The sequence below is a fragment of the Protopterus annectens genome, chromosome 3.part1 (genome assembly GCF_019279795.1).
Source record: "Protopterus annectens isolate FY-2018-M chromosome 3.part1, PAN1.0, whole genome shotgun sequence".
NCBI classification, from domain to species: Eukaryota; Metazoa; Chordata; order Ceratodontiformes; family Protopteridae; genus Protopterus; species Protopterus annectens.
Genome location: NC_056732.1, coordinates 520,463,056 through 520,488,796, shown reverse-complemented (window position 1 = coordinate 520,488,796; position 25,741 = coordinate 520,463,056). Strand labels below are relative to the sequence as shown.

The 25,741-nt window shown below is 41.3% G+C and overlaps 1 protein-coding gene across 2 annotated transcripts in view; it reads right to left on the bottom strand.

The window, feature by feature from the left end:
- The window catches only part of LOC122798199, a 648,727-nt gene that overhangs the window by 118,857 nt on the left and 504,129 nt on the right, over window positions 1-25,741 (bottom strand). For both annotated transcript variants that reach the window (XM_044066950.1, XM_044066949.1), the window contains exon 8: window positions 4,917-5,053. In XM_044066950.1, coding sequence (XP_043922885.1) covers window positions 4,917-5,053 — 137 coding nt within the window. The remainder of the gene's footprint in view (window positions 1-4,916; window positions 5,054-25,741) is intronic.

Sequence of the window (25,741 nt, the reverse complement as noted above, 5' to 3'; positions counted from 1 at the left end):
TAAAGAAATTTTCATTACACAGTGTATTCCAGGGTTATGGAATAAGCTTTCCCTTACTAACAGGAGAAGTCATTTATTATGTTCCTTAAAAAATAATCTCTGTAAAAGAACATAAGATTAAGGCTGTTTCAGCAACATGCATTTATGGGGCCATGATAAGATAAAGTATTTATGTGTACATATTAAAAAGGATTCTGTCATGGTAGCTAAGGATATGTGGGACGAATGTAAACAAAATATAAGAAAAGCACTGAGAACCTAAATGGTCGTGATTATAGATATGGATAGTTAAATACAAGCAGTAAAAACACTTTAGTTCTCTTTTTCTTATATACGTGTCTGGAATAGTTTTATCAGTTAGAGGAAAAGTTGCAGATGATAATAAAGAGGATACACCCTTTTTCATAGGTGGGGGACATGCAATTAATATCACTACTGGGGACATTTTAACTTCCCCCTGTCAGTACGTGGTTCTATGCATCTGTGGTGAAGACTACCTGGAAGCAGCTAAGTATGCTGCAATCATGCCCCTGGGCCACTTCCAGGTCTGCCACATTCCTCTGAGGAGCATCATGGCATCCTGTGAGACAGACTACGCAGCTCCCTCCCAGGATGGTCATACCCATTCTCCCCATACCATCTCTCACTGATACCCAAACTGGGTCATACATATTCTCCCCATATCATCTCTCACTGATACCCAAATTGGGTCATACCTATTCTCCCCATATCATCTCTCACTGATACCCAAATTGGGTCATACCTATTCTCCCCATACCATCTCCCACTGACACCCAAATTGGGTCATACCTATTCTCCAGGACAAACACCACGGTCCAAGAAATTCCAAAATTTCCTTATTTATTGAAACACAAAAAAATGTTGAGCGCTTTCATCTACACAATGTAGATTTCATCAGAACACTTAATAGTTCCATTCCTTCACTTTAAATACTTTAAAATACCCGCCCTATGAACCACCTGATCAATTATACAGTCAATTAAGTTTTAAAAGCATATGAACATTGCTGCAGTCACTTCATTATAATACATGTAAACCCACACTATTTATACAATAATAAAAACTATAAATGTATGTAATAATATACATGAACAATTCATATGTAACAATCTCAATGCTACTGTTAAAACTACATAACAATTATAAAATTCTAAGTTAAATAAAACGAATAAAATGTCCATGATAATACATGTTGATAGTATGTAAAATGTATCTATTGAAATACTTGGTTTTATTTAATACTCTACAATGATAGTTAATTAGATGTGGATATATAAGAAAAATTAATAGTCCTTGTTTCAACGTAGATATTATTATTATTATTGTTAATTTCTTATGAGGGGCTTAGTGGGGATGTACTCATTAATACCTGGTGGGCAGGCCGCATTCAACCTAATCTGCCATTTGATCTCTTTTTTCCCCAGACAGCTTTAATGTCACACCCCCCAGGGTTACTCTTGACCAGTTCAAGAATAGCAAATCTGAATGAATCACAACCTTCACTGTCTTTCCAAATGTTTATACAGTGCGTTGTTCTTATCTTTCTTCTTAATACAATATAAGTGGTCATATATTCTATTGCGTAACCTTCTATCTGTTTTTCCGACATAAAAACTAGGGCAGGAAGTACATTTCCCCAAATATACATGTTGGGTCTGACAGTTACCTCTTTTGAAAAATATTCTACTTTTGATATTATTTTCCAAAACTGTGCTATCTACCTGTAAAATGAACGAACATTGATTACAGTGTCCACATTGTTTGGTCCCAATCGTACTCTTGTTCCCAAAGTTTTTTCTATTATTAGTCCTAATCTCAATCATTCTCTTGAGATTCATCCCTGTTTTGTAAACAAAGTTAGGTCTATCTCCTATTTTCTCACAAATCCCTTCATCACTAGTGAGTATATTCCAATTTCTGTCTAGGATGTTTCTGACTTCCCCCACATATTGTCCATATTCAAGTACACGTGCCCTTTGAAATCTATCTCCTGATGGATTTGATTTGGGCACATTGTTTGGTATAAATTCTCTTCCCAAGAGTGGTGGGTATTTATTTCCCCATTCATTAGTCACATATTCAGTGACATCCTTGACCATGTGACCGGGGTATCCCCAGCGGCTGAATAAATTACCAATAAATTTAATTTCTTCAATCATATCTTCCCTTCTAGATGTCATTCTAGCCGCCCTTATACACTGCCCTTTCAAAATACGTTTTTTTCTGTGTATAAGGGTGGTTGCTCGAAAATTCCAGATAGACATTACAAAATGTGTCTTTCCTATATATCTTAGATTAGATATTAGATCTTAGATATTAATTCCTATCCTACTGGTGTTGCATGTGAATTGCAAATAAGGGGTACTTCCATTTATATATTCCATAAATCGTTCCAAATTCTTATTTCCTTTTCACAAAATAAACAAATCATCCAGATATCTCACATAACAAACTATTTGCTCCATCCATGGGGTATGTAAGATGTATTCCTCCTCCCAATCCAATAGTACCAAATTGGCATATATGGGGGCACAAGCCGCCCCCATAGCTACACCTGATATCTGTTTATAGTACTCTCCTTCAAAAAAAAAATACAATTATTATCAAGTACTATATTTATAATTTGGGATAGGAGGTCAATCTTATCCCATTCTAGTTAACTATGTTTGTTTAAGCTGTTAATGAATCTAGTCACACCATCAGGCCTAGGTATACAAGAAAACAATTCCTTTATATCAATAGTTACGAACAACAGATTCATATCCCATAATTCTTGTTTGAACTTCCCAAGAAATTCCCAGGAGTCCTTAATTAAGTGCGGTATCTTGGAATAAATATGTTTAAACCATTAGTCTATGACCTTACCAAAGGGAAAGGCCTAGCTACGACTTCCGAAGATGATAGGTCTAAATGGGGGGTCACTAATGTTTTTATGTACTTTGGGTATCCCTACGATGGTTGCTAAAATGGGACGTTCCACTTTCAAAAAATTGTACAAATCTTGAGTGATACGTTCATCCAATAGGTATACCTTCAGATATAAATCAATTCTTCTGTGTGCAATATTAATTTGGTTTAAAGAAGATACCTCGTATTGTTCAGAAGTATTTAAGATATCAAATATTATGCGGCCTGCCCATCAGGTATTAATGAGTACATCCCCACTAAGCCCCTCATAAGAAATTAACAATAATAATAATATCTACGTTGAAACAAGGACTATTAATTTTTCTTATATATCCACATCTAATTAACTATCATTGTAGAGTATTAAATAAAACCAAGTATTTCAATAGATACATTTTACATACTATCAACATGTATTATCATGGACATTTTATTCGTTTTATTTAACTTAGAATTTTATAATTGTTATGATGTTTTAACAGTAGCATTGAGATTGTTACATATGAATTGTTCATGTATATTATTACATACACTTTTAGTTTTTATTATTGTATAAATAGTGTGGGTTTACATGTATTATAATGAAGTGAATGCAGCAATGTTTATATGCTTTTAAAACTTAATTGACTGTATAATTGATCAGGTGGTTCATAGGGCGGGTATTTTAAAGTATTTAAAGTGAAGGAATGGAACTATTAAGTGTTCTGATGAAATCTACGTTGTGTAGATGAAAGCGCTCAACATTTTTTTGTGTTTCAATAAATACGGAAATTTTGGAGTTTCTTGGACCGTGGTGTTTGTCCTGGGGATTTGTTTTTGGTTGTGACTGTGTTTCATTGTGTTCGACTCCCTGGACACACTTCGTCAGTCATACCTATTCTCCCCATACCATCTCTCACTGATACCCAAATTGGGTCATACCTATTCTCCCCATACCATCTCCCACTGACACCCAAATTGTGAATCCAGCTCAATTTACCTGGGTTGTAATCAGGGCTTTATTGCTCTGTGTAAGGGAGCTGGCTAACCAGAGAGCTTTTGAAAAGATGTGAGGTGAATTCATCATGCAACAGAATTTCTGGTGCAGTGATAATAATCAAAATAAGGTATGTGCACTGCAGTGGAAGTGAAGCTTTACACTGTACCTTGTTAATCCCACACATAAGGTTATTATACACTGCTTCTCTAACAATATCACCAAACAAGACACATAGGCATATATCACACTTACTAATGCACTCACACATGCACACACACACAGCTCCAATTTTTTCATAATAAATTAAAGTTTCAGCATTACTTCCCACTCCTACTTACCTACATTTGATGTGGCAGTGTTTGAATTTCTGTACTTGACAAATGCTGCATTCAGTAATGTCTGACACCAGGAGTGATATTTTATTTTGTTTAACATTTGTTTGTTTACTGGGAAAGTCTGACTAGACAAGTAGTCCATTTTCAGAGGATGCCGGGGGAGAAAAGCTCCACATAATCGATGAACAGAACACTTGAATAACAGTACAGTAGCCATCATTATATGCGGACTATACTGTAGAAGGGAACTTCTCCCTTGTGTCCCCTCTGTAAATGGCCTCTGCCTAGTAGAACCAACCTGGTCAAAATATAAATATATATACTGGCTGTATATGGAACATCTATCACAAAATGAAAAATTAGTGAAATAAAATTAAAATAAAGAACAGTGATATTAAGCCTAGGCAATTGACTGGAAGAATGGAAATGGGCTGAGTTAGATATCAAAGTATTCCATTAATAACTTTGTCACAGTTACATCAGCAGGATTGGTGTGTGTGTGTGTGTGTGTGTGTGTGTGTGTGTGTGTGTGTGTGTGTGTGTGTGTGTGTGTGTGTGTGTGTGTGTGTATACGGAAAGGTTGTCAATGGAAGACAAGCAATTCTTAGGATACAATTTAGTTGCCAAAACACCAAAAGAAAATCATGACAATAAAAGCAATATCATATGCTTACTTGGTTCATCTAGTTCAACTCCAACAAAGACAACATTGGGCATTTCTGAATTATTCAGGTGACCTATATAGAGAACTGTTCCAGATTCATTCTCATTCAAGATAGCATAGTCATTTACATTCACCTGAAATTTCTGCCTGTGAAATGAAAGGAAAAATATTAGATGAAAGTGTGTAGAAATTAACATGTTTTCTGAAACTTAAATTTGTATTCAAATACAAATGAACCAGCTTGCATAGTTAAAGATTTGAGATACAAGCACACTACTGTTTATTACATTACAGCTTCATGATCTATCCATAAAAAATCCAAAATAACCTACAGAAGTGAATTGACAAAAATATACATTTACATTTATCTTCTTTAATCAGCAGATACAGTTTGAATATCACACCACTAGGTGGCATCATCCCACAGCCAGGCACTTCAGCATCTTTAAACTGATGGATACCAAAGCTGATGGCCCTGGTACTCACAGCCTCTCTGTTAAAAAAAAATCAGGAAAGCCATTTACTGACTGACTTCTGTAGTTAAAGGAAGCTGCAGTCCATACTGAACCATCAAACAACATAAAATGCTGAAAAAGGGACGCTGGATCAACCCACTAAAATGCCACTGAAAACCCAGCACTTTGCATCTTCTAAGTGTATGGCTTCAAGTTTCTCCAGGGTCAATCAATGCTGACTTTTGGCACAGTGGACCCACCTGCACTTTCTTATCCTATTTCTACTTCCTACACTGAATATTTCCAGATGAGAATCTTCTTAAGGTGGATTCTCATTTCCATATATCAATATCTATTAGTGTTAATACAGATGCTGGGATACAGATGATTAGACAATCTACAATGTCATTACTCTGGGAGCTGATGGCCAAACTGTTGCATAGAGTGTACTAGGCAGATATAGATGTGTAAGTGCATTTACCCTTACCCTGCCTGATGCACCAGCATACATCAAGAGCACACCACGATACCACCAGTTTCCTCTAGGGAGTATACAGCCTCTACACCCTCATAGTTTGACAAAAGATGGATATTAGCTTAATACCCACCCCAATGGGCCTCTAACAACCTGTGCCTCTTCCTAAATCTGAGACCTAGTAGCACAAAAAGATGTAATCCTTATGTGCCAGCAAGTTGGCTTTTATAAATGGACTATGACAACGTAATATAAAACAGAAAATAAGAGTTAAAACTGACTTTTATCAACCTGTAATTTTATTCAGAAATATAAAACAAAGTTACTGCAGACAGAATAAGTGGAAGTATGTGTATGTCCATCAGTTCAAGGGCTATTATTACTAAGTTAATGACCACTAGGATCTTACAAGCACCCCAAACCATTTGTGTCCTGAGTATCATGAGCAATTATATGGAAGGGGTGACAGGGGCATGTTAGTATGGAGGTAACTAAGGATATGTTTGTGTGAGTGGGGGGTGTTAACTAGGATAATAGCTTTCTTACTGACTGCTTTGGGACATGGGGGCCAGACCGAGGGTAAATTTATGACGTCCCACCCAGTTGTCAAGGTTTCATTGCAATAGGGTCAGGGATGAACTCTGTTTTACATGAATGGGGAGCCTACTCCATTGTGCAGGGATTCTTTGCAGCACATACCTATCTCTCCAGCACATCCTGTTTATGTCACAAGTGAAGTTCAGATCCATGGATCTACTGTTTCTGGTGCTGTTTCTTTTGTGCATGTACGACAGATACATCAGGGCTGGGTTTGAGGAAGCCCGGTATGCCAAGCAAGGATGCCCCCCTCTCAGCAGCCTGTGAGAGACTGAATACAGAGACAGAGCCTTTAGGTGAATAGTGTAGGACAGTGTATTCATGTCCTGAATTCTCCTGGTGAGAAACCTTTGTGGGAGTTCCAACTGTTGCAAGTGTCTGGTTAGATGCATGGCAAAGGGGGCAATGTACTGAATGACAGGTCTGATAAGAGCCGAGTAGAGTGGCACTATAACTTCCTTGAGCCTGTATGTTATACCTATATTTAAAAGTTGGGTGAGACAGAATTATTTTATTTTAGCTACATACTGGTCAAAGGCCAGATTACTGTCTACATATATGTTCCCATATTCCTTACTACGGAGTCAAATCTTGGACATTTTATCAATGGTGTAATTAACTTGGATTGGCAGTTTCCCAAAGGGCATTATAATGCATTTTTTGACACTGAGTTTTAGGTCATGGCTTTGACACCAGTCATTTGTCGGTGTTAACCCTACTTGCAAGATGTTGCTGTTTTGGGTGGAATCTATAATAGCTCCCAATTTACAGTCACCTGTAAACTTGGTGAGCCAAAAGGCCTTGAATGCTAGCCTTGACTTCTGAGAAGTAGATGCCAAACAGCAGCGGGACCAGCACTGAGTCCTGTGGTACTCTGCTGGTGACCAGTCTCTTGGTGGAGGTGGTCTCACCAATGCTGACTTCCTGGGTCCTGTCAGCGAGCCTGCCAGCAATCCAGCAACTAATGGAAGGATTTATGCCTAGGTCAGAGAGATTATCAACAATGCCTGAGTGGGGTATTATACTGAATACCTTACTCAGGTCAAGATATGCAGTATGCACAGTTTTCAACTTGTCCATTTCCTTGTGACCCTCTCAAAGAGGTCTACTAGGTTAAGTAGGCATGATCTTCCCTTGACAAAGCCAAATTCAGATGGATTCAGTGTCTGTAAGTTGTCAATGTCCTACTTTACCATTTCCACGATAATTCAGTCCATTGTTTTGCTTATTAGGCTTGTTAGACTGGTGGGTCTGTAGCACCCTGGGTCGGTTGACGGTCTGCCCATGTGAAAGGGAATGACTGTTGCAGTCCTCCATTCATATGGAGCATAGACTGTTTCAAGGCTGTAGTTGAACAGCACCTCAAGTGGTCCTGTAGGTCATGTTTTAGACTGTTCATAAGGCAACCGGTGATGTTGTCGAGCCCATGGAGGTGGTGTCTTAGGGCTTAGGAAGTGCTGCCAGTACCTGGTCCCTGCTGATAGCTGAGGGAAGTATGTTGGAGGGGATTTCACATGGTGGAGCTGGGGGAGTAGGGGGTGAGGGTGAAGTTTGAACTGAATTTATCAACCAGTAGATTTGCTATGTTACCCTAATTGGTGAATGAGGTACTGTTCACCACCAGTTCAGCACACTGCTGAGTTTTACTTCTTATGTTCTGGACATAGCTGAAGAAGGCCTTCTGATTGTCCTTGTTACAGCTGGACTTAATTAGACCTCTTAGTTTCTTGTTTAGTTGTATAAGAGAGCACTTGTCTTTAACGGAGTTGCTCTTCCTGATTTTGACCAAGAGTTTTCTTCCTTTGTTACATACCCTGTTTAGATGAGGATTACACCAGTGAAGTTTGTTTAGAGTTTATCTCTGATAAGTAAGGCAGTCTCTATGTAGCCATTCACATGTTTGTACTGAAACTCTGTAAATAATTCTGTAGGTAGATGTCTCTGGTTTGGAGGGACCCTTGAATTTTGACAAACTGTCACAATGGAATGTAGTTTGCCTTTGAATAATTTCTGTTACTAGTTTAGCTGGATTTTCTGGGTTGATTTTTTACTTCAAATGAGACAGATTTGTTATCCAACCTCACTAGTGAGAGGACGGGACATGGAGAGGGGTTGTAATGCTCTCCCAAGTTGGTGAGTTCTAGATCCACTCTGTTAGATCCTCTGGTTGGAGTGTGCACTACTTGTTCCAGGGTGTTTGTGTTAATAAAGTCCAGGAAGCATTGTTCCTGTGAACTGAGGCAGTGTACATTTCCCAGTCTATACAGTGACAGTTAAAGTCACCCATGAATAGGGTGTTTGGTTGGATGGTGGGTGCCTCTAGTAGGTTTAGGGAAGAGATTTAAGAATCTAGCGGCATAGATGATGACCTATAGCTAGCCATGATATGGTGAGGGAACTTAACTATAGTGACTTGCATGTGGATGAATTTCATGGTATTATCCTGTTTTAAAGTAAATTGAGACCCTCCACCTTTGGCCGCAGTTTGTATTGTAGTTGGTCTAAACATGTGGAAGGCAATGTAGCCTTGCACTTCTGGAATACTTTCGATGGCTTTAAATCAAATCTTAGTCATGGCAGAGATGTCTACATTCTCCAGAGTGCAGAGGGCTTGAAGGGTGTAGATTTTTTTTTGTTTAGGCTCTGAGCATTAAGCAAGTAACACCTTCAGTTTGCTGGTAGACTTGTTCACTATGTTAGTAGTTATGTCTTTTGACATTGACTAAAAAGACTCTAGGTGTGGATAAGGCTGGGGTGGGGGGGTGGGGACATGGGCAGCCCATCTTTGGCAAAACAATGTTGTCTTTTGACCATGTCCTCCTGGGTTGACAGATATTGGATTCCCCCTTGAGTGACACCAGAAGTTAAGCCAATAATTAACATAAATCATTTTATGTTCATACTGTGGCATCATCCCTGGTGAAGGCAGAATGCTGCTCAATGCAAGGCTCATACCTATCTTGTGATGCATATTCTAAGAGATCCATTATGTCTATTTTCATATAGTCAGATGTGGTATGTCTTAGGTCATTTACATCCACATGGACTATGCTAGAATCTTAGTGGTACCTGGGATGCATTAACTGTAGCACTTGATGAATACTTTGGATCCTGGCTGCAGACAGGAAGCTGACCACTATCTTCTCTATGTCTAACTTGGTGAGTGGGCATCTATGTGTAGCACAATCTAGTCTCCAGTGGCAAGAATGTTAGGTAAAGTGTACACCTGCCTTATGGGCTTTGCTCTTGGGGGACTATTGAGTGTAGGCTTATGTGAGATGTTTAGTGTTGCTTTTGGTGTGTGCTTTAATAATTCCTGGGGAGCAGTGCTGTCATTAGCTAGCCTTGGAGGTCTTTGAGATTTAGGAAAGTTTCTTTTAAGCACCTCAAAGACAATCTGTGTATGTGGTGAAGGGTGCATGTAAAGGATGTAGTGTGGGAATTCCTGACAACCTTATTTGTATGTCAGATTTTTGCCCCCGGTGCAGCTTTATATTTACATCTCTCACATAACTCTGTTAGTTTCTTTAATGAATAACTGTTTGTCTGGGAACACGAGACAATTGCTACATTGCCTTAGGATACTCAAATTTACCAAGCTGGCCATAGAGACATTTGGAAATTGCATATCCATGTTGCCAGGTCCTGTAATACAATGGGCTGTTTAGGATTAAGGACTGTGTTTTAACAGGGGGTCTCCTAGGGTAGCTTCTGGGGTTAAGGACAAGACGTCATAAAGTGCTAGGATAAGGTAGTGCTATTCAGTATACAAACTAGTTTCTGGGGTTAAGGGCAAGATGCTATATAATGGGGCTAGGATATGGTAGTACTATTCGATGTGGAAGATAGCTGCTATAATCTTATTTCCGCACAGTGCCACACTGTTTAACAGGTTTTGGATCTAATCCTAACTTTATAGAGAAATTTTATTGTCTAAGTGTTTGCCACTTATACATGACACTGCTGACCACTGCTTCCCAGCAGGCAGCTCTACACAAAATAGCATGATTTTTAGCAGAGGAAAAAAGCTTGAAAACTGACTCCTATGCCCTCTAGTCAATAAACAACCCCACTTTGAGATCCCTGGAGTACTTCCCAACTGACAGAGACCAGGTAAACACCTTCTGCCACAAGATGGATGATCCATGAATTTCTTAATGTAAAAGCAGCTCTCAAGTTAATATTAAATGGCAAATAAATACAAAACAACTAAGTCCCTGGATAATTCACCCTTCTGCAAGAAGATTTGGAGGCACTCAGAACTAGAAAAGCCAACAAGCAGAGAAATGACTATTTTTTGCCAAAAAATATAAAATGGTCAAAAACAGTAGCAATTACTGTATGAAGCAAGTAGAAGTGCAGTAAATCAATAAAATATTTGTATCTTAGCTTAGATGCTCTGGATGCACCTGAAACACTGGAACAGCATTGCAGAGTTCTCTGTGAACATGTGTGCATGTGTATTTGTATATATGTATGTGTGTGTGTGTGTGTGTGTGTGTGTGTGTGTGTGTGTGTGTGTGTCTGTACATGTGTGCTTATGAAAACAGAGATGAAGGGGCAGTAGGAGACTGGGAGAAATGAATGTTAGATGAGGAGATTTGGGGGAAACTAAGTTTGCAAGTGTGCCAAATTTATTTTAGTTTACTCATATCTAGGGCTTGAGTGTTCCTTTCTACCCACAGACATTATTTAGGAGGAGCTTGTCTCCCCACATTCATGTAAGTTTTGTTAGGGGACTCCAGTTTTCTCCCACATTTTCTGTCATGTTAAAGAGATATGTTGCTTAGACTGACTGTGGAACTGGACTACCTGGTAAACAAGCACTTGTCTAAGTGTGACTAGTTGACTGAAATAAACAAATATAATTTATTTTTTTTATTTTTTCCCTCTCGCATACAAATGAGGTTGTTAGGAATATCCACTTCCTGCTTTTTCCTAGTTTAGCATTTTACATTCTTGCCTGCACAACAGCTTATACAGAAAATATTTTCTCTCTCTCTCTCACAAAATAATAGGGAACTTTACATCCCTGTCAGCATTACTATGAAGAAATGAAACGTACTGAATCTGGAACTCACCAGCTTGGGAGAGCATTGCACCCCCCTCCGGGGCAAGGTTTCACTGGCACAGTCTCACTGTGGTTTTTACTACCAGAAGAACACGAAGCAGAATCTCCTTCCGTTTCACAGCTCACTTTTTATTGGACAAACTTTTATATTTCCTCCTCAGCTTGTTCTGGCTCAAAAATGAGTTTGTCCTTCCAGGAAAGAATATTCTGAAGATGGCTGGGTATAGCAGTTCGAATTTCATGCCTGCTTCTTGACATTACCTGATTAGTGGAATAAATGTACTCCTCTTCTGCCCGGTGTACAGTGAGTAATCATTTACCACAAACACTCTACTTGTCTCCCACTTTTAGTACTTTGTCCTTCTGCCACAGTTTTGTCAAAATCAGCTCCTTCTACTGGTAGGATTGCATCTTTACTATTAAAGGTCTAGGACTAGGCTGATTTCTCAAGGCCAGGATTAGAGCACACACACAATGTGCACTTTCAATTAACAACACATGCTGTAGAATACCAGTCCAGTTGCTTATTTTTGCTTTCATAAAATTAATACAGTCTGTTCCTTCTCTGATAGAGCAGAAAATGTCAGGTTTTCACTTAAGATGCTCTGTCCACTATTACTTTTTGAAACTTCTCTTCTTGAGCAATTTCATATTCAGTCAGCCTTTTCTTCATGTCAGCCTCTGATTTTTGCTCTTTTATCACCTCATCTGAATATCTGTTTAAAGCTTCTTCCATTTTATTGAGCCTTTTGCTATTTGAGCGTGTGTGCAAGAGACCAGATGGAAGGGAAGTAAGGCCAGGTGTATAGGAGGCGGGTTCAAATTGTTCTCTCATGGTGTGGATGGCAGGAGAAATGGGGTAGGGGTTATCTTAAAGGAACAGTATGCCAAGAGTGTTTTGGAGGTGAAGAGAGTGTCTGATGGAGTGATGTTTATGAAGCTTGAAATTGATGGTGTAATGATGAATGTTGTTAGTGCATATGCTCCACAAGTTGGGTGTGCGATGGATGAGAAAGAAAAATTTTGGAGTGAGTTGGATGAAGTGGTGGTGAGTGTACCCAAGGGTGAGAGACTAGTGTTTGGAGCAGACCTCAATGGGCATGTTGGTGAAGTGAACAGAGGGGATGAGGAAGTGATGGGTAGGTATGGTGTTAAGGAGAGGATTGCAGAAGGTCAGATGATTGTGGATTTTGCGAAAAGGATGGACATGGCTGTGGTGAATATGTATTTTAAGAAGAGGGAGGAGCATAGGGTGACGTACAAGAGTGGAGGAAGATGCACACAGGTGGATTATATCCTATGTAGGAGGGCCAGTCTGAAGGAGATTGGAGACTGTAAAGTGGTGACAGGGGAAAGTGTAGTTAAGCAGCATAGAATGGTGGTCTGTAGGATGACGTTCGTGATCAAGAGGAGGAGTGGGAAAGCAGTGCCAAGGATTAAACGGTAGAAGTTAAAAAAACGGTGATTGTGAGGTGGAGTTCAGGGAAGAGTTAAGACAGGCACTGGGAGGCAGTGAAGAGTTACTGAATAGCTGGGTAACTACAGCAGAGCTTGTGAGGGAGACTGCTAGAAAGGTGCTTGGTGTGACATCTGGACAGAGGAAGGAGGACAAGGAGACCTGGTGGTGGAATGAGGAAGAAAACGTTGAAACACCAAAAAACCAGGAAACGGATGTCAAAGACTCCTGAGATTTTAATATCCAAAAGTAGTTAAAAACAGTCACTCGAAACTTCGACTTATAAAGTGAATCAGCACACAGAAGGTAAAACGAGGACAAAGTACCTATTTAAATGTCCAAAAAGTAATTAAAAACAATCAGTCGCAGCTTCAACTTATAAAATAGGTCAGCACATGAAAGCAAAAATCAGTACGTAAAGCGCTTTTCGTTCGGGCTGTACCCGAACTTCTTCAGACCCATCAGTGGAATGAGGAAGTACAGGAGAGTATACAGAGGAAGAGGCTGGCGAAGAAGAAGTGGGATTGTCAAAGAGATGAAGAAAGTAGACACGAGTATAAGGAGATAAGATGCATGGCAAAGAGAGGTGGCGAAGGCTAAGGATAAGGCATATGGAGAGTTGTATGAGATATTGGACACTAAAGAGGGAGAAAAGGACCTGTACCGATTGGCTAGACAGAGGGACACAGCTGGAAAAGATGCACAGCAGGTAAGGGTGATAAAGGATAGTGAGGGAAACATACTCACAAGTGAGCAGAGTGTGTTGAGTAGATGGAAAGAGTACTTTGAAGGGCTGATGAAGAGAATGAGAGGGAAAGAAGGTTGGATGATGTGGGGATAGTGAATCAGGAAGTGAAACATATTAGCAAGGAGGAAGTAAGGACAGTTATGAAGAGGATGAAGAATGGAAAGGCTGTTGGCCCAGATGACATACCAGTGGAAGCATATAGGTGCTTAGGCGAAATGGCAGTAGAATTTAATGAAATTTTGAAGTCAGAGGATGCCAGAGGAGTGCAGAAAAAGTGTTTTGGTACCTATCTTTAAGAATAAGGGTGATGTGCAGAGCTGCAGTAACTACAGAGGGATAAAACTGATCAGTCACAGCTTGAAGTTTTGGGAAAGAGTAGTGTAAGCTAGGTTAAGAAGGGAGGTGATGATTAGTGATCAACAGTATGGTTTCATGCCAGGAAAGAGCACTACAGATGCAATATTTGCTATAAGAGTGTTGTTGGAGAAATACAGAGAAGGTCAGAAGGAGTTGCATTGTGTCTTTGTGGACTTAGGTGCCTAGAGAGGAGTTGTGGTATTGTATGAGGAAGTCGGGAGTGGCAGAGAAGTATGTAAAAGTGGTACGGGATATGTACGAGGGTAGTGTGACACTGGTGAGGACTGCAGTGGGAGTGACAGATATGTTTAAGGTGGAGGTGGGATTACATCAAGGATCAGCTCTGAGCCCTTTCTTATTTGCAGTTTTGATGGACAGGTTGACAGATGAGATCAGACAGGAGGCTCCATGGACTATGATGTTTGCAGATGACATTGTGATATGTAATGAGAGTAGGGACCAGGTTGAGGAGAGCCTGGAGAGGTGGAGATATGCTTTAGAGAGGAGAGGAATGAAGGTCAGCAGGGCTAAAACAGAATATATGTGTGTAAATGTGAGTGAGGGTAGAGGAATGGTGAGGATGCAGGGAGTAGAGTTGGTAAAGGTGGATGAGTTTAAGTACTTGGGATCAACAGTTCAGAGTAATGGTGAGTGTGGAAGAGAGGTGAAGAAGAGAGGAGAGGCAGGGTGGAATGGGTGGAGAAGAGTGTCAGGAGTGATTTGTGACAGACCGATACCAGTAAGAGTGAAAGGGAAGGTCTACAAGAGGGTAGTGAGACCAGCTATGTTATATGGGTTGGAGACGGTGGCATTGACGAAAAGGCAGGAGTCAGAGCTGGATGTGGCAGAGTTAAAGATGTTAAGATTTGCACTGGGTGTGACTAGGATGGACAGGATTAGGAATCAGTATATTAGAGGGTCAGCTCAGGTTGGACAGTTTGGAGACAAAGCAAGAGAGGTGAGATTGCGTTGGTTTGGACATGTGCTAAGGAGGGAGGCTGGGTAAAGTGGGAAAAGGATGCCAAGGATGGAACTGCCAGGTAAGAGGAAGACCTAAGATAAGGTATATGGATGTGGTGAGAGAGGACATGCAGGAGGTTGGTGTGAAAGAGCAAGATGCAGAGGACAGGAAGAAATGGAAAAGTACAGTTGTGTACACTTTACCATAAATGTAGATGTTTGAGTGTATTCACTGTTGCAGTCATTACAATTGGGTTATCCTGCTGGCAGGCTGCCCTCAGTCAGCCTGAATTCCAAAGTCTTGGTCCGGCATCGGTTGCTGTTGTCTCTTCCCTGACGTCAGAGCGCCAGGGGTATAAAAGATGCAGCGGACGCCATTTTCTTCAGTTTTTCTTGCCCCAGATGTCAGGTGCCCCCAAAAGTGTAAGCTAAAAATATGTTAATAAAACATACATGCACCAAAGTATATTTTGTCTTCATCTACAAGCAAATACACCACATAGGTTGTATAGATTAGAGAAGTACAGATAAGTTCCAGCAAAAGTAAGGGGGATGGCGGGTGGGTAACCTGGACTGCAACAGTGAATACACTCGAACATCTACATTTATGTTAAGTGTACACAATTGTACTATGTTCTTCGTGTTTCACTGTGGCAGTCATTACAATTGGGTTGAATTCCCAAAGCTATGGTTGGGAGGCTGGAGCAAATAGCATTAGGGGTGGCTATGAGGCCCTGCAGAACTGCAGTGGCAAAGCCTGCCCTGTACTTAGAGTAGAGTGGTAAATGATAGTGCTTTATAAAGGTGTGCACTGAACTCCAGGTAGCAGCCTCTAAATGTCTTTGGTTGGTACTCCTCTGAGGAAGGCTGCTGAAGTGGCTGCTGCTCTGGCTGAATGAGGCCTAATGCCCTTAGGTACTGGCTTGTCATGTTGTGAATAGCAGAAACAAATGCAGTGGCCTATCCACTTTGAAATAGTCTGCTTTGAGGTAGCCTTTCCTTGTGATCCTGCAGCATATGCCACTAGTAATTGCTCTGTCTTTCTGAAAACTTTGGTTCTGTCCAAGTAGAATCAAAGCTGTCTGTGTATGTCCAAAGAATGCAGAATTCTCTCCCCCCCTTGTTCTGTGGATTTGGATAAAAGGTTGGCAGATGAATAGCTTGGTTAAGGGCCACACTGGACAATACCTTAGGCATAAATGTCGGGTTTGTCCTCAGAGAAACCCTGTCTGAATAAAAAATGATAAAAGGTTCCACAGCCATGAGTGCCTGTAGCTCTGAAACTCTTCTTGCAGAAGTTATTGCTAGGAGCAAAGCTGTTTTCCAAGATAAAAACTTTATATCAGCTGTAGCGACTGGCTCAAAAGGAGGCAGGGTGAGTTTTTCCAAGACATAGTTGAGGTCCCATGCAGGTATTGGTGATCTCCTTGGGGGCCTTAAGTTTTTGGCTCCTCTGAGGTACTGCCTTAAAGGACTTGAAAAGATTGGTGGCTCTGTATTGTAATGAGTCAAAATGGCAGAGGCACAAATTTTAATTGATGAAAAAGATAGGCCTTTGTCCAGCATCTCAGTTAAATATTGCAAAATCTGAGGGATATTTGGTACAGTTTTGTCAATTCCTTGTGTCTGGTTCCAGGCACAGAATCTCTTCCATTTTCCAGCATAAGATTTTCTAGTGCTAGGCCTTCTGGCCTCCAATACGACATCCATCACAGCTTTAGTGAGAGGTGCGTTTTGTATGACTACATTATCTGCCATGCTGCCAGATTTAAGGTCTTGAGTTGGCTGTGCAGGATCTGATTGTTTTATTGAGACAGTAGATGAGGTATTTGAGGTAAGGTCCAAGCCGGGCATTGAGACAAGTTCCTTAGGATTGGATACCAGTACTGGCAGGGCCAGTCTGGGGCAATCAGTATCATCTTTGGCTTCTCTTGTCTGACCTTTAGGAGTACCTTTGGGAGGAGAGGCAGTGGAGGGAAGGCATATACTGCTAAGTTTTTCCAGATGAAAGATAGGGTGTCCACTTTCCATGCTTGTCTGTGATAAATCCTTGTGCAGAATCTTTTTAGTTGGTAGTTGTGAGGAGAGGCAAATAGATCTATATCCAGGCATCCCCATTTCCTTGTTATCATGCTGAAGACTTGTGGATCCAATTTCCACTCGTGGGGATCCATGAGGTTTCTGCTTAGTTCGTCTGCCAGAGTATTTGTCTTTCCTGGCAGGAATTGTGCCTGTAGATGTACTTGGTAAGTCAATGCTGTGTCCCACAAAGTCATGGCTAGTCTGCAAAGGGGGTAAGAATGAGTGCCTCCCTGCTTGTTTATATACCACATGACCGTGGTGTTGTCTGTCCTTATCAGTAGTTGTCCCGGATGAAGTAGGTTCTTGAAGGCTGTCAGGGCATTCTGGACCGCTAGCATCTCTTTTTGATTGATATGTAGATGCATTTGTTTTTTGGACCATGTGCCTTGAATACATCTTCCTGCCATGTGGGCTCCCCAGGCATAATCTGATGCATCCGTTGTTAATGTCTGCCTGGGGGTAAAGTGAATGGCTGTCCTTTTTTCTGGTGACAAGCCTTCGCCCACCATCGAAACTCCTGTTGCAGGCAGGGAATGAGGGTAATTCTTGTTTCCAGGCTGTGACAATTTTAAGTCCAGACACTTTTTAGTTACCATTGAAGTTTCCTCATATGCAGTCTTGCATATGGAATTAGTAGAATGTAGGATGCCATGAAGCCCAAAGCCTGCAGAATTTGTCTTGCAGATAACTGGGCCTTTGTTGCCAACTTTTTGAAATAGGTAGTCAGTTGCCTTTGTTTGTCTGGTGTGAGATAAGCCATCTGAGCAGTTGTATTTAAGCTTGCACCCAGGAATATTATCTCTTGAGAGGGTACTAGTTTTGATTTCTTTTCGTTGACTGTGTACCCTAGGCTTGTTAAAAATCTCTTTACAAATGCCAGATGCTGTAGTAGAATGTCCTTGTTCTCTGCTTGAATGAGGCACTCGTCCAAGTAAGGATATATTTGTATTCCTCTTTGTCTGCAGAATGCAATTACTGGTGCCAGGCACTTTGTAAAGACCCTGGGCGCAGTAGATAAGCCAAAGGGCAGTGCAGAGAATTGGTAATGCATTGAGCCTGCTTTGAATCGGAGGTATCTTCTGCATGTTTGTCTGATTGGGACATGCAGGTATGCCTCTTTTAGGTCTAAAGTCACAAGCCAAGCATTCTTGCCCAGCATGGACAGAAGCTGCTGTAGAGTCAACATTTTGAATTTTGGTATATCCAGGTATGTGTTTAGTAAAGATAGGTCCAGTATTGGCCTCCAGGCCTTGTCCTTTCTTGGTACCAAGAACAGTCTTGAATAAAATCCTTGTCCCTGCTCTTGCTCTGGTACTCGTTGAATGGCCCCCATTTCCATGAAGGATGAGATTTGTTTTTGTGCCTCTGCCCATTGATTTTTTGGCAGGTCTGGCCAACCGTTTGCCCTTGGCAGGGTAAGTGAAACCTGTAGCCTTGTGACACTATGTCTAGGACCCATTTGTCCTGGGTTATGATATGCCAATTTTGAGAAAAAAGTGCTAGTATTTCCCCTAAAGGTGCTGCCAGAAGATAAGTGCTTGGTACAGGCAGGGGGAAGTCATTGAGACTGTTTCCTGTATGGCTGTGATTTGTCTTCTCCACTTTTGGAGGTAGACGCACCCCATTGTTTAGACCTGTACGAACCTTGGGGCTGAGATCTGCCTCTAGGGCGTCTGGATCTGCCCCTTTGTGGCCTGTCTGAGACTGGAAAGGACTAATTCTTTGTTGGCCAGTGTCTGCTAAATCTTGGAGGCTGTACCTGTAAGAAATCCTTGACCGTTTGCATAGATTTTGCTTTGTCCTCCATTTTCTTTAACACTTCTTCTGCCTTAACACCAAACAAGGTGTCATGCTGTAATGGAACATCTAATAATGTTGCTTTGACATGATCAGGCAAATATTGTTCCTTTAACCAAGCATGCCTCCTAATGACAGAACCCGTAACAGCGGCCCTGCAGGAGGCCTCCAGAGAATCAAAACCACATTGCAAAGTATGCTTTCCAACTTGTTCAGCCTTGTTCAGCTGCATGCAATAAATCCTGCATTTCCTTGTTTTCTGCACATTCAGAATTTATCAACATTTTCTGTTTAAGCAGTAACATAATATACTGCTGATATTTGAGCATATGAAACTGGCAATTTAAAGCCCTTATAGCCAAGGTAGCAGAAATGTAAATCTTTTTTCCCCATCTGTCCAGTGCCCTAGAATCCCTGTCAGAGGGGGTAGGGTTTTTTGCAGTGGAAGCCTTGATCCCTTTGGGACCCTGAGAAATAGTTTCTGGGTCAGCAGTAGGGTTTTTGAAAAGGAATTTATGAGAGTCAGGAACCCTGTAGTATCTTGTCTGGCTTAACAGGAGCTGGAGGTAAGGAGTCAGGGGTTAGACTAGACTCTGAAAGGCATCATCCACAATGTCCAACACAGGTGGAATAGCTAGAGGCCTGTGTTGTAGTAGTAAAAGAAAGTCTCGGAGCCTCTTAGATTCTGAAAAATCTTGGCTCTCCCAGTGGAAATGTTCCCTCATGGTATGCAAGGTTTCCCCAAAAGAGTAGTCCTCAGGAGGAGAGGATGAAGGGACAGATTCTTCAGCATCAGAATCCTCATAGGGAGGAAGTGAGTATTCCTGATCAGAAGAAATGGACACCTGATCTGAAGATTCATAGTCTGTCTCTTGTCTAGGCCTTTTATCAGGAGGGGGATGGGAACCCCTGATCAAAGTAATTAAGTCTTCGGCCATTTTGAGCATCTGTTTTTTGGGCATGGAGGCCTGTCCATGAGGCTGTTGTACCTGTTTCTTTGTCTTTAAAGGTGCTTTAGTCTTTCCCTTTGAAGCTGAAGTCGTTTTAATGTATAACAGAGTAGGTCTGAAAACACCCTCAGAAGCCGATGCCTGCTCAGCGGCTCTGGACCCATCTGAGGGGATAGTCTCCGAGGGTCCAATACCTTGAGTTTCCAGTGGCCCAGTCGATTCCATGTGGGAGTCAGTAGCAGGCGTCAGGGGCTGCGGAGGCGCCTCATTGAGAACCGGCGACTGGCTTAGAAGAAGCCTCGTCGGTTTTGGAACTCGGTTGCCTGTCCTTTTCTTTTTCTCTGCGTTTCTTATGAATTCCGGTAGTAGGATGGCTATCCGACAGCATCGTATAATTAAATCTTCTGCCAAAATAGTGAAATGCAAAATCGTACCGATGCTTAATAGTGCATTGGTTAAATCTAGCACAAAACCGACAACTAGAAACGTCGTGGTCAGGGCCTAGGCAAGGAATACAGTAAGAATGAAAGTCCTTATGAGGCATTTGCTTCCCACAAGAAATACAACTGACTTTTTCTGACATCGGTCTGGAGCAAGAAAAAAGTTTCCCCAACGGGGTACTTAGCTTTTAATGAAGAATTCGGATCTGAAATTCGAACACAAAAATCTCAGGAGTCGGCCGACCGGCACTTGCAAACCGCTTCTGCTTCGGGCACTGTGCGGCAAGAAAGACTGAAGAAAATGGTGTCGGCTGCATCTTTTATACCCCTGACGCTCTGACGTCAGGGAAGAGGCGACAGCAACCGACGCCGGACCAAGACTTTGGAATTCAGGCAGACTGAGGGCAGTCTGCCAGCAGGATAACCCAACTGTAATGACTGCAACAGTGAAACATGAAGAACATCAGAAGATCCGCTGTGGCGACCCCCAATGGGAACAGCCGAAAGAAGATGATGATGATACTCCATAAGAGTTTTGTTTATTTTAATCATCTCTGAGCCCATTTGACTTATTTTTCCTCTAGATTACTGGAAGCCATGTCTTGCACCACAGCTGGAGCTTGAACTGCCTTTTGTTGAACAGCTGCAAGATACTTCCCAGTCAATTTTTTTTTTTCCTCACCTTTTGTGGTTGATTTTCTTTCAGGTTCTCTGAATTTCTTTTTGCTGGCATGAAGGCAGTGCACTTAATAGCCAGTTACTGAAATGTACCCAAAAATATGAATTTATTGTCTCTCTCTTCTGAGTTTTTGTTTTCACACTGGGAGTGCTGAAATTTAGCTGTTACTCAATGCACAGCCATCTTGAAAGTCCACCCTACTCTGTGTCTTGTCCATAACCCCATTGTAATGGCAAACCACTAGGAGGCGTAAAGGAAATGTGCATCTAAAACACCTGTTTAATGTGTGTTTGTTTTTACATTATTTGTGTAAACCCAGGGTTGAGCTTGAAAATTGTCCCTGTTGATCAGTTCTACCCTTGTCAACAAATTAATAAACAAACGAATGAATACATATCACACCCAAGGCCATAAGGAACTGACCATTTTTCTTCAGTAGTTTTAGAATCTTGGCAATCTTTCATCAACAGAAAGATCTTAAATGGTAAATTTTAGGATGATGTAGTGTCTCGGGAAATGTGAGCTTAGGCAAGGTCAGTAGTGTCTGTAAGTAGCAGTGTCACATTCTACTGCCCTAACACCCCCTTTGCCTCATTATTCATTAATGTAACTTTGGGTTTGCTGAAAAAAAAAGTTGCTGTACAGGTCTAGGCTTTGAGGCCATCCTTCAAGGGGCTGTCTGGTACTACTTCCACTACACCTGTACTTTGTTGAACACAGTCATCTGGAAGAAAAGCATGAGTGCAAGAGATTTTGGCACTCTCAGTGATAAGGTGGAGGATGAAAACATCCACTAATGGAAGACACCCAAAGACTTATTCATCTTCGTGCAAGAGTGCTGTAGAATCCTTTGTGAAAAGGAGATGTGGGCAAAACTGAAATCCTTTAAAGGACATGAAGTTGAAAGCTCCTCCTCATCCTCCTCATGCACTCAGAAAACGGATTCAGTCCAGAGTCCTGGTCTTAGACATGGGCCTTCTTTTGGGGAACTTTGGCTGAGGTGAGCTTAAAACTGATGAGGCTGAAACTCCTTCAGAGCCACCCTTCTGACAAAGGAAAGGGTGGACAGGAGAAAGCTGTAGGAAGTAGGGAGAGAAGTTAGTTGGACCAGTTGGTTGCTTGGAAGATTGGAAATAGAGCTGCCTGGGCAACAATTCTTTCCAAAACAGGTTTACATCTCTTGTACACTGCTCAGAATGGGAGTACGCCTGTCCTGCTGTAGCCAGAGGGGGTGGTTAAAAACAAACAGATATATCTGAAGAGTACCCCCAAACCAGGCTGAGTTCATGAAAAATATTTGATTTAGTCTCCAGTCATGGGGACTGGGCACAGACCTGCTGAGGTGATTTGTTAGTATGCTTAACTGGTTAGCTGTAGTATGCATGAGACTTGATGCTGTGCCTCAAGGCCAGATCCCAAGCCAACATGGTTAGCCTGCCCAGTGGGTAAGAGTAACTGCTCATTACTTGTCAGGTAAGAGTGAGAGCCCATTGCCTGTTGATATCACTTCACTTTGGCATTGTCTGTATCTAGCCTGATGACATCCAGTCTTAAGAACAAGGAATGTAGTCTCAACTGGGAGGTACCTTCCTGACAAGGTGGAGGACCACTGCCCCTGCTGAACTCTCTGTCTCAGCTCCAGCTACCTTACCACTGCTCTTCTTCAATGCGTTCTTCTACTTGTCTTGCAAAGATTGATTGTGGCAGAATAGCCATGGAATGTTCCTGTTATATCTAGGTACACGGCAGTGAAAGAGATGTTTCACTGCTGTCTGGATTGCTTTGCCTTTATTATCTAGTTTTCTGAATACTTCTTGTGATGAAAAAAAATAAATCATTACTCAGGGGCTGCCCTTTAATGTCCTCATATAGGGGTGGTATGCTTAGCTGTGTATGTGGTCTGATGAATGAGCTTGAGGTGGATACCATAGCACAGAAGTCAACAATGTTATTGCCCTACTTAACCAAATGTTTACTCACTCTGAGGCCCATCTGTAGGAGAAATGAGATCACTGTTTAAGGGTTGCATCTAGGATCTCTTTGTACACACATTATATGTGTCTATAATGGTTCCTTTATACTGCAGTATGTACATTTAGCAAACCTAAGCTATGCCTTTGGTGTTAATTATCGACACTTACCAGCACCAATGTTGCAGTAACAGCTAAAAAAATGACAGCAGGACTGACTACTGAATTTTTGTAAAAACCTTTGAATTCCCCTAAACACTCAACAGAAACGGTTTGGTTCCATTAGTGACCATAGCTGTGACTGAGGTTGTAGAGAGGCACTCAGAGCTGGCCTCAAATGCCTAGATGGAGAAAGAGCAGTGGGTCTGAATTCTCTAACAAGTCAAAGTAACACATGATTACGTGTGTGGTTGGTGTGGGGGTCAGTCTGAGGATAAAGACTAGTCATTGTCAGTATTGTAACAACGTGCAAAGTGGATATGGGATCAGGATGGCTTGCTCTCTTGTCTTTGATGGGAAGCTACTTAAGAAGTAGATGGTTCAACAGTGGTGGTCGGGGGGGGGGGGTGCAGTAGATTTTCTGCCATTTCACAGTATACTCATCACTGAAATGTTTGTAGTCAGACAGAGATCAAATTAAACAGTAGAATGACGCCAAAAGCTTCCGGCCTAGTGGGTGCAGTTCGGAAGGTCCAGCATACTTAGCCTTCTTACCCAAAACAGAAATTATAGTTTCTTCCCAAAAGTCTGTAGGCTCCTGTACAAAAGTATCTGAACAGTAGCAAAGGCACAGTGGTTTCCTACTTCACGAGGATCTTGATGGGCAGCTGTAGGTGCCTGGGAAACCAACATTTACTTGTGACACAGCAGTAAATTCATTTGAGGCTTGGAGACTTTGGGACAGCAGAATTTCACTGTCATTCTCTGAAGGGACACAGGGAGAACAGGAAATACTGGAAGATTTTAGACATGGATGACAAGTTATTGCCTTTGTAGAACTTATTTGTCCATATTTAGGATGTTTGGATTACCTCCTCAAAATGTCTCTCTCCATCATCTTCAGGGATGGATACCTCTTGTCCTAAAGTCAGATGTTTTTTAAGCATTAAAAATCTACCTAAGATTTGCAGTCTTCACAAGAGATGCTTTTTTTAAATGAAAGAAGTACAGTGTTTACAGGCAGACATCTTTTGAGATGGTCCAATGCAGAAAAGGCATAGAAGGTGAAAGTCCTTTGGGAATCTCTTGGTCACAATCACACTTTCTCGTGACTTCCTAGGGATGAAATCAGCCTTGTAAATATTTATTTGTTAACAGGATAGGTGGGCTGGTTCAAGACCTCTCTCTAGCCACAGACTGGTTTATAAGTTCATACAAAAGAATAAGTTTAGAATTATAGTAGCAAGCACAGCAGCTTATAACATCTACTGTCAAGACATCAACTTTAGTATTTACAGAGAAAGACAATAGCAGTGAGTTACTTACAGGAAGAATATTTAAAAGTAGAGTATCTACAAATATTTACTGACTACAATATAATTTCTATACATTTTAAGTTCTATACAATTACAGACTGTGTAAAATTAAATTTACACATTCAACAGCACTTTATGTAACAAGTGTAAAAAGTATTTATAGTGTGGATATGTACAGTATCAAAGTAAAGATCAAGTCTCCTAGTCACTCTGACAGCATAGAGGGAGAAAGCCCTGAGTGTAGACCAGGTGACCCAAATTTGAGTTGGAGTTGGCTAGTGGGAAGAGAGAAGTGATGAAGTATGGATAACTTACCTACTCTCTGGAAGGGATGGATACTCAGGGTGCTCCTGACACTAAATTCCCTGCAGGAAACTGTAGCATCACTGGATCACCTGTCTTACGTATGGGCCAAGTTCTTGAAGGCATTATTACTCAGCTGGAATGTCCCTCACACAATCCATTGTACATATCTGCTTCACATAATCACAATGCACAAGGGAGCTGTAGGGACAATAATACTGTGAACCTTCCTAGTGAGAAGCAGTTTCAGCTGTCAGGCTCACCCTTCTCCTCTGGCACCCCTCATCAAAAGAAGTCAATACTGGGGACGGAAAACTTTAAAGGTAGCTGCACTGCTGCAAGGACAAACAACCAAGTCTAAAATTGAGGAGAACCCACAAAAAAGTCAGTATTAAACCTCAGCATTATAAACATTCCTTCACAATTTATGCAGTATCAAACAATTATCACAGCTGGCAGACCATGGCAAGGAAGCAAATGAATCTTCTTTATGGCCTGTCCTCTTTTATGTGGTAGTACGCATCTTGAAGATCTATCAAGCACATCCACTCATCTTTTTTCAAAAGCGGAAGGATAGATTGTATTGTGACCATCTGGAATTTTTGTACTCTTACAAACTTGTTCAATACGCTGAGATCCAAAATTGGTCTCCAGTCCCCGGTTTTCTTTGGCACCAAAAATAGTCTTGAGTAGAATCTGGATCCTATCTGGTCTGGAGGGACTATTTGGATAACTCTTTTTCTTAGCAGCTTTGATATCTCTAATGCTGCTTCTTCCCTTTGACTGGGTAAAACGTTGGGTAAGTTTGTTGGGGCAGCTGGACAAAGATCGAAGGGAATATGATGACCTATGGTTATTATCCTTTGTACCCAAGAATCGGTGGTGATGGTTAGCCAGGCAGAAGGGTACAAAGAGAAACGACCCCCAACCACTTCCAGAAGAAAGCAGTTGGGCTGCTCTTCAGGAGTGCTGGTAGGATTGGCCAGGGAAAGAGTCCCTGGAACCCTGGTTACACGGATG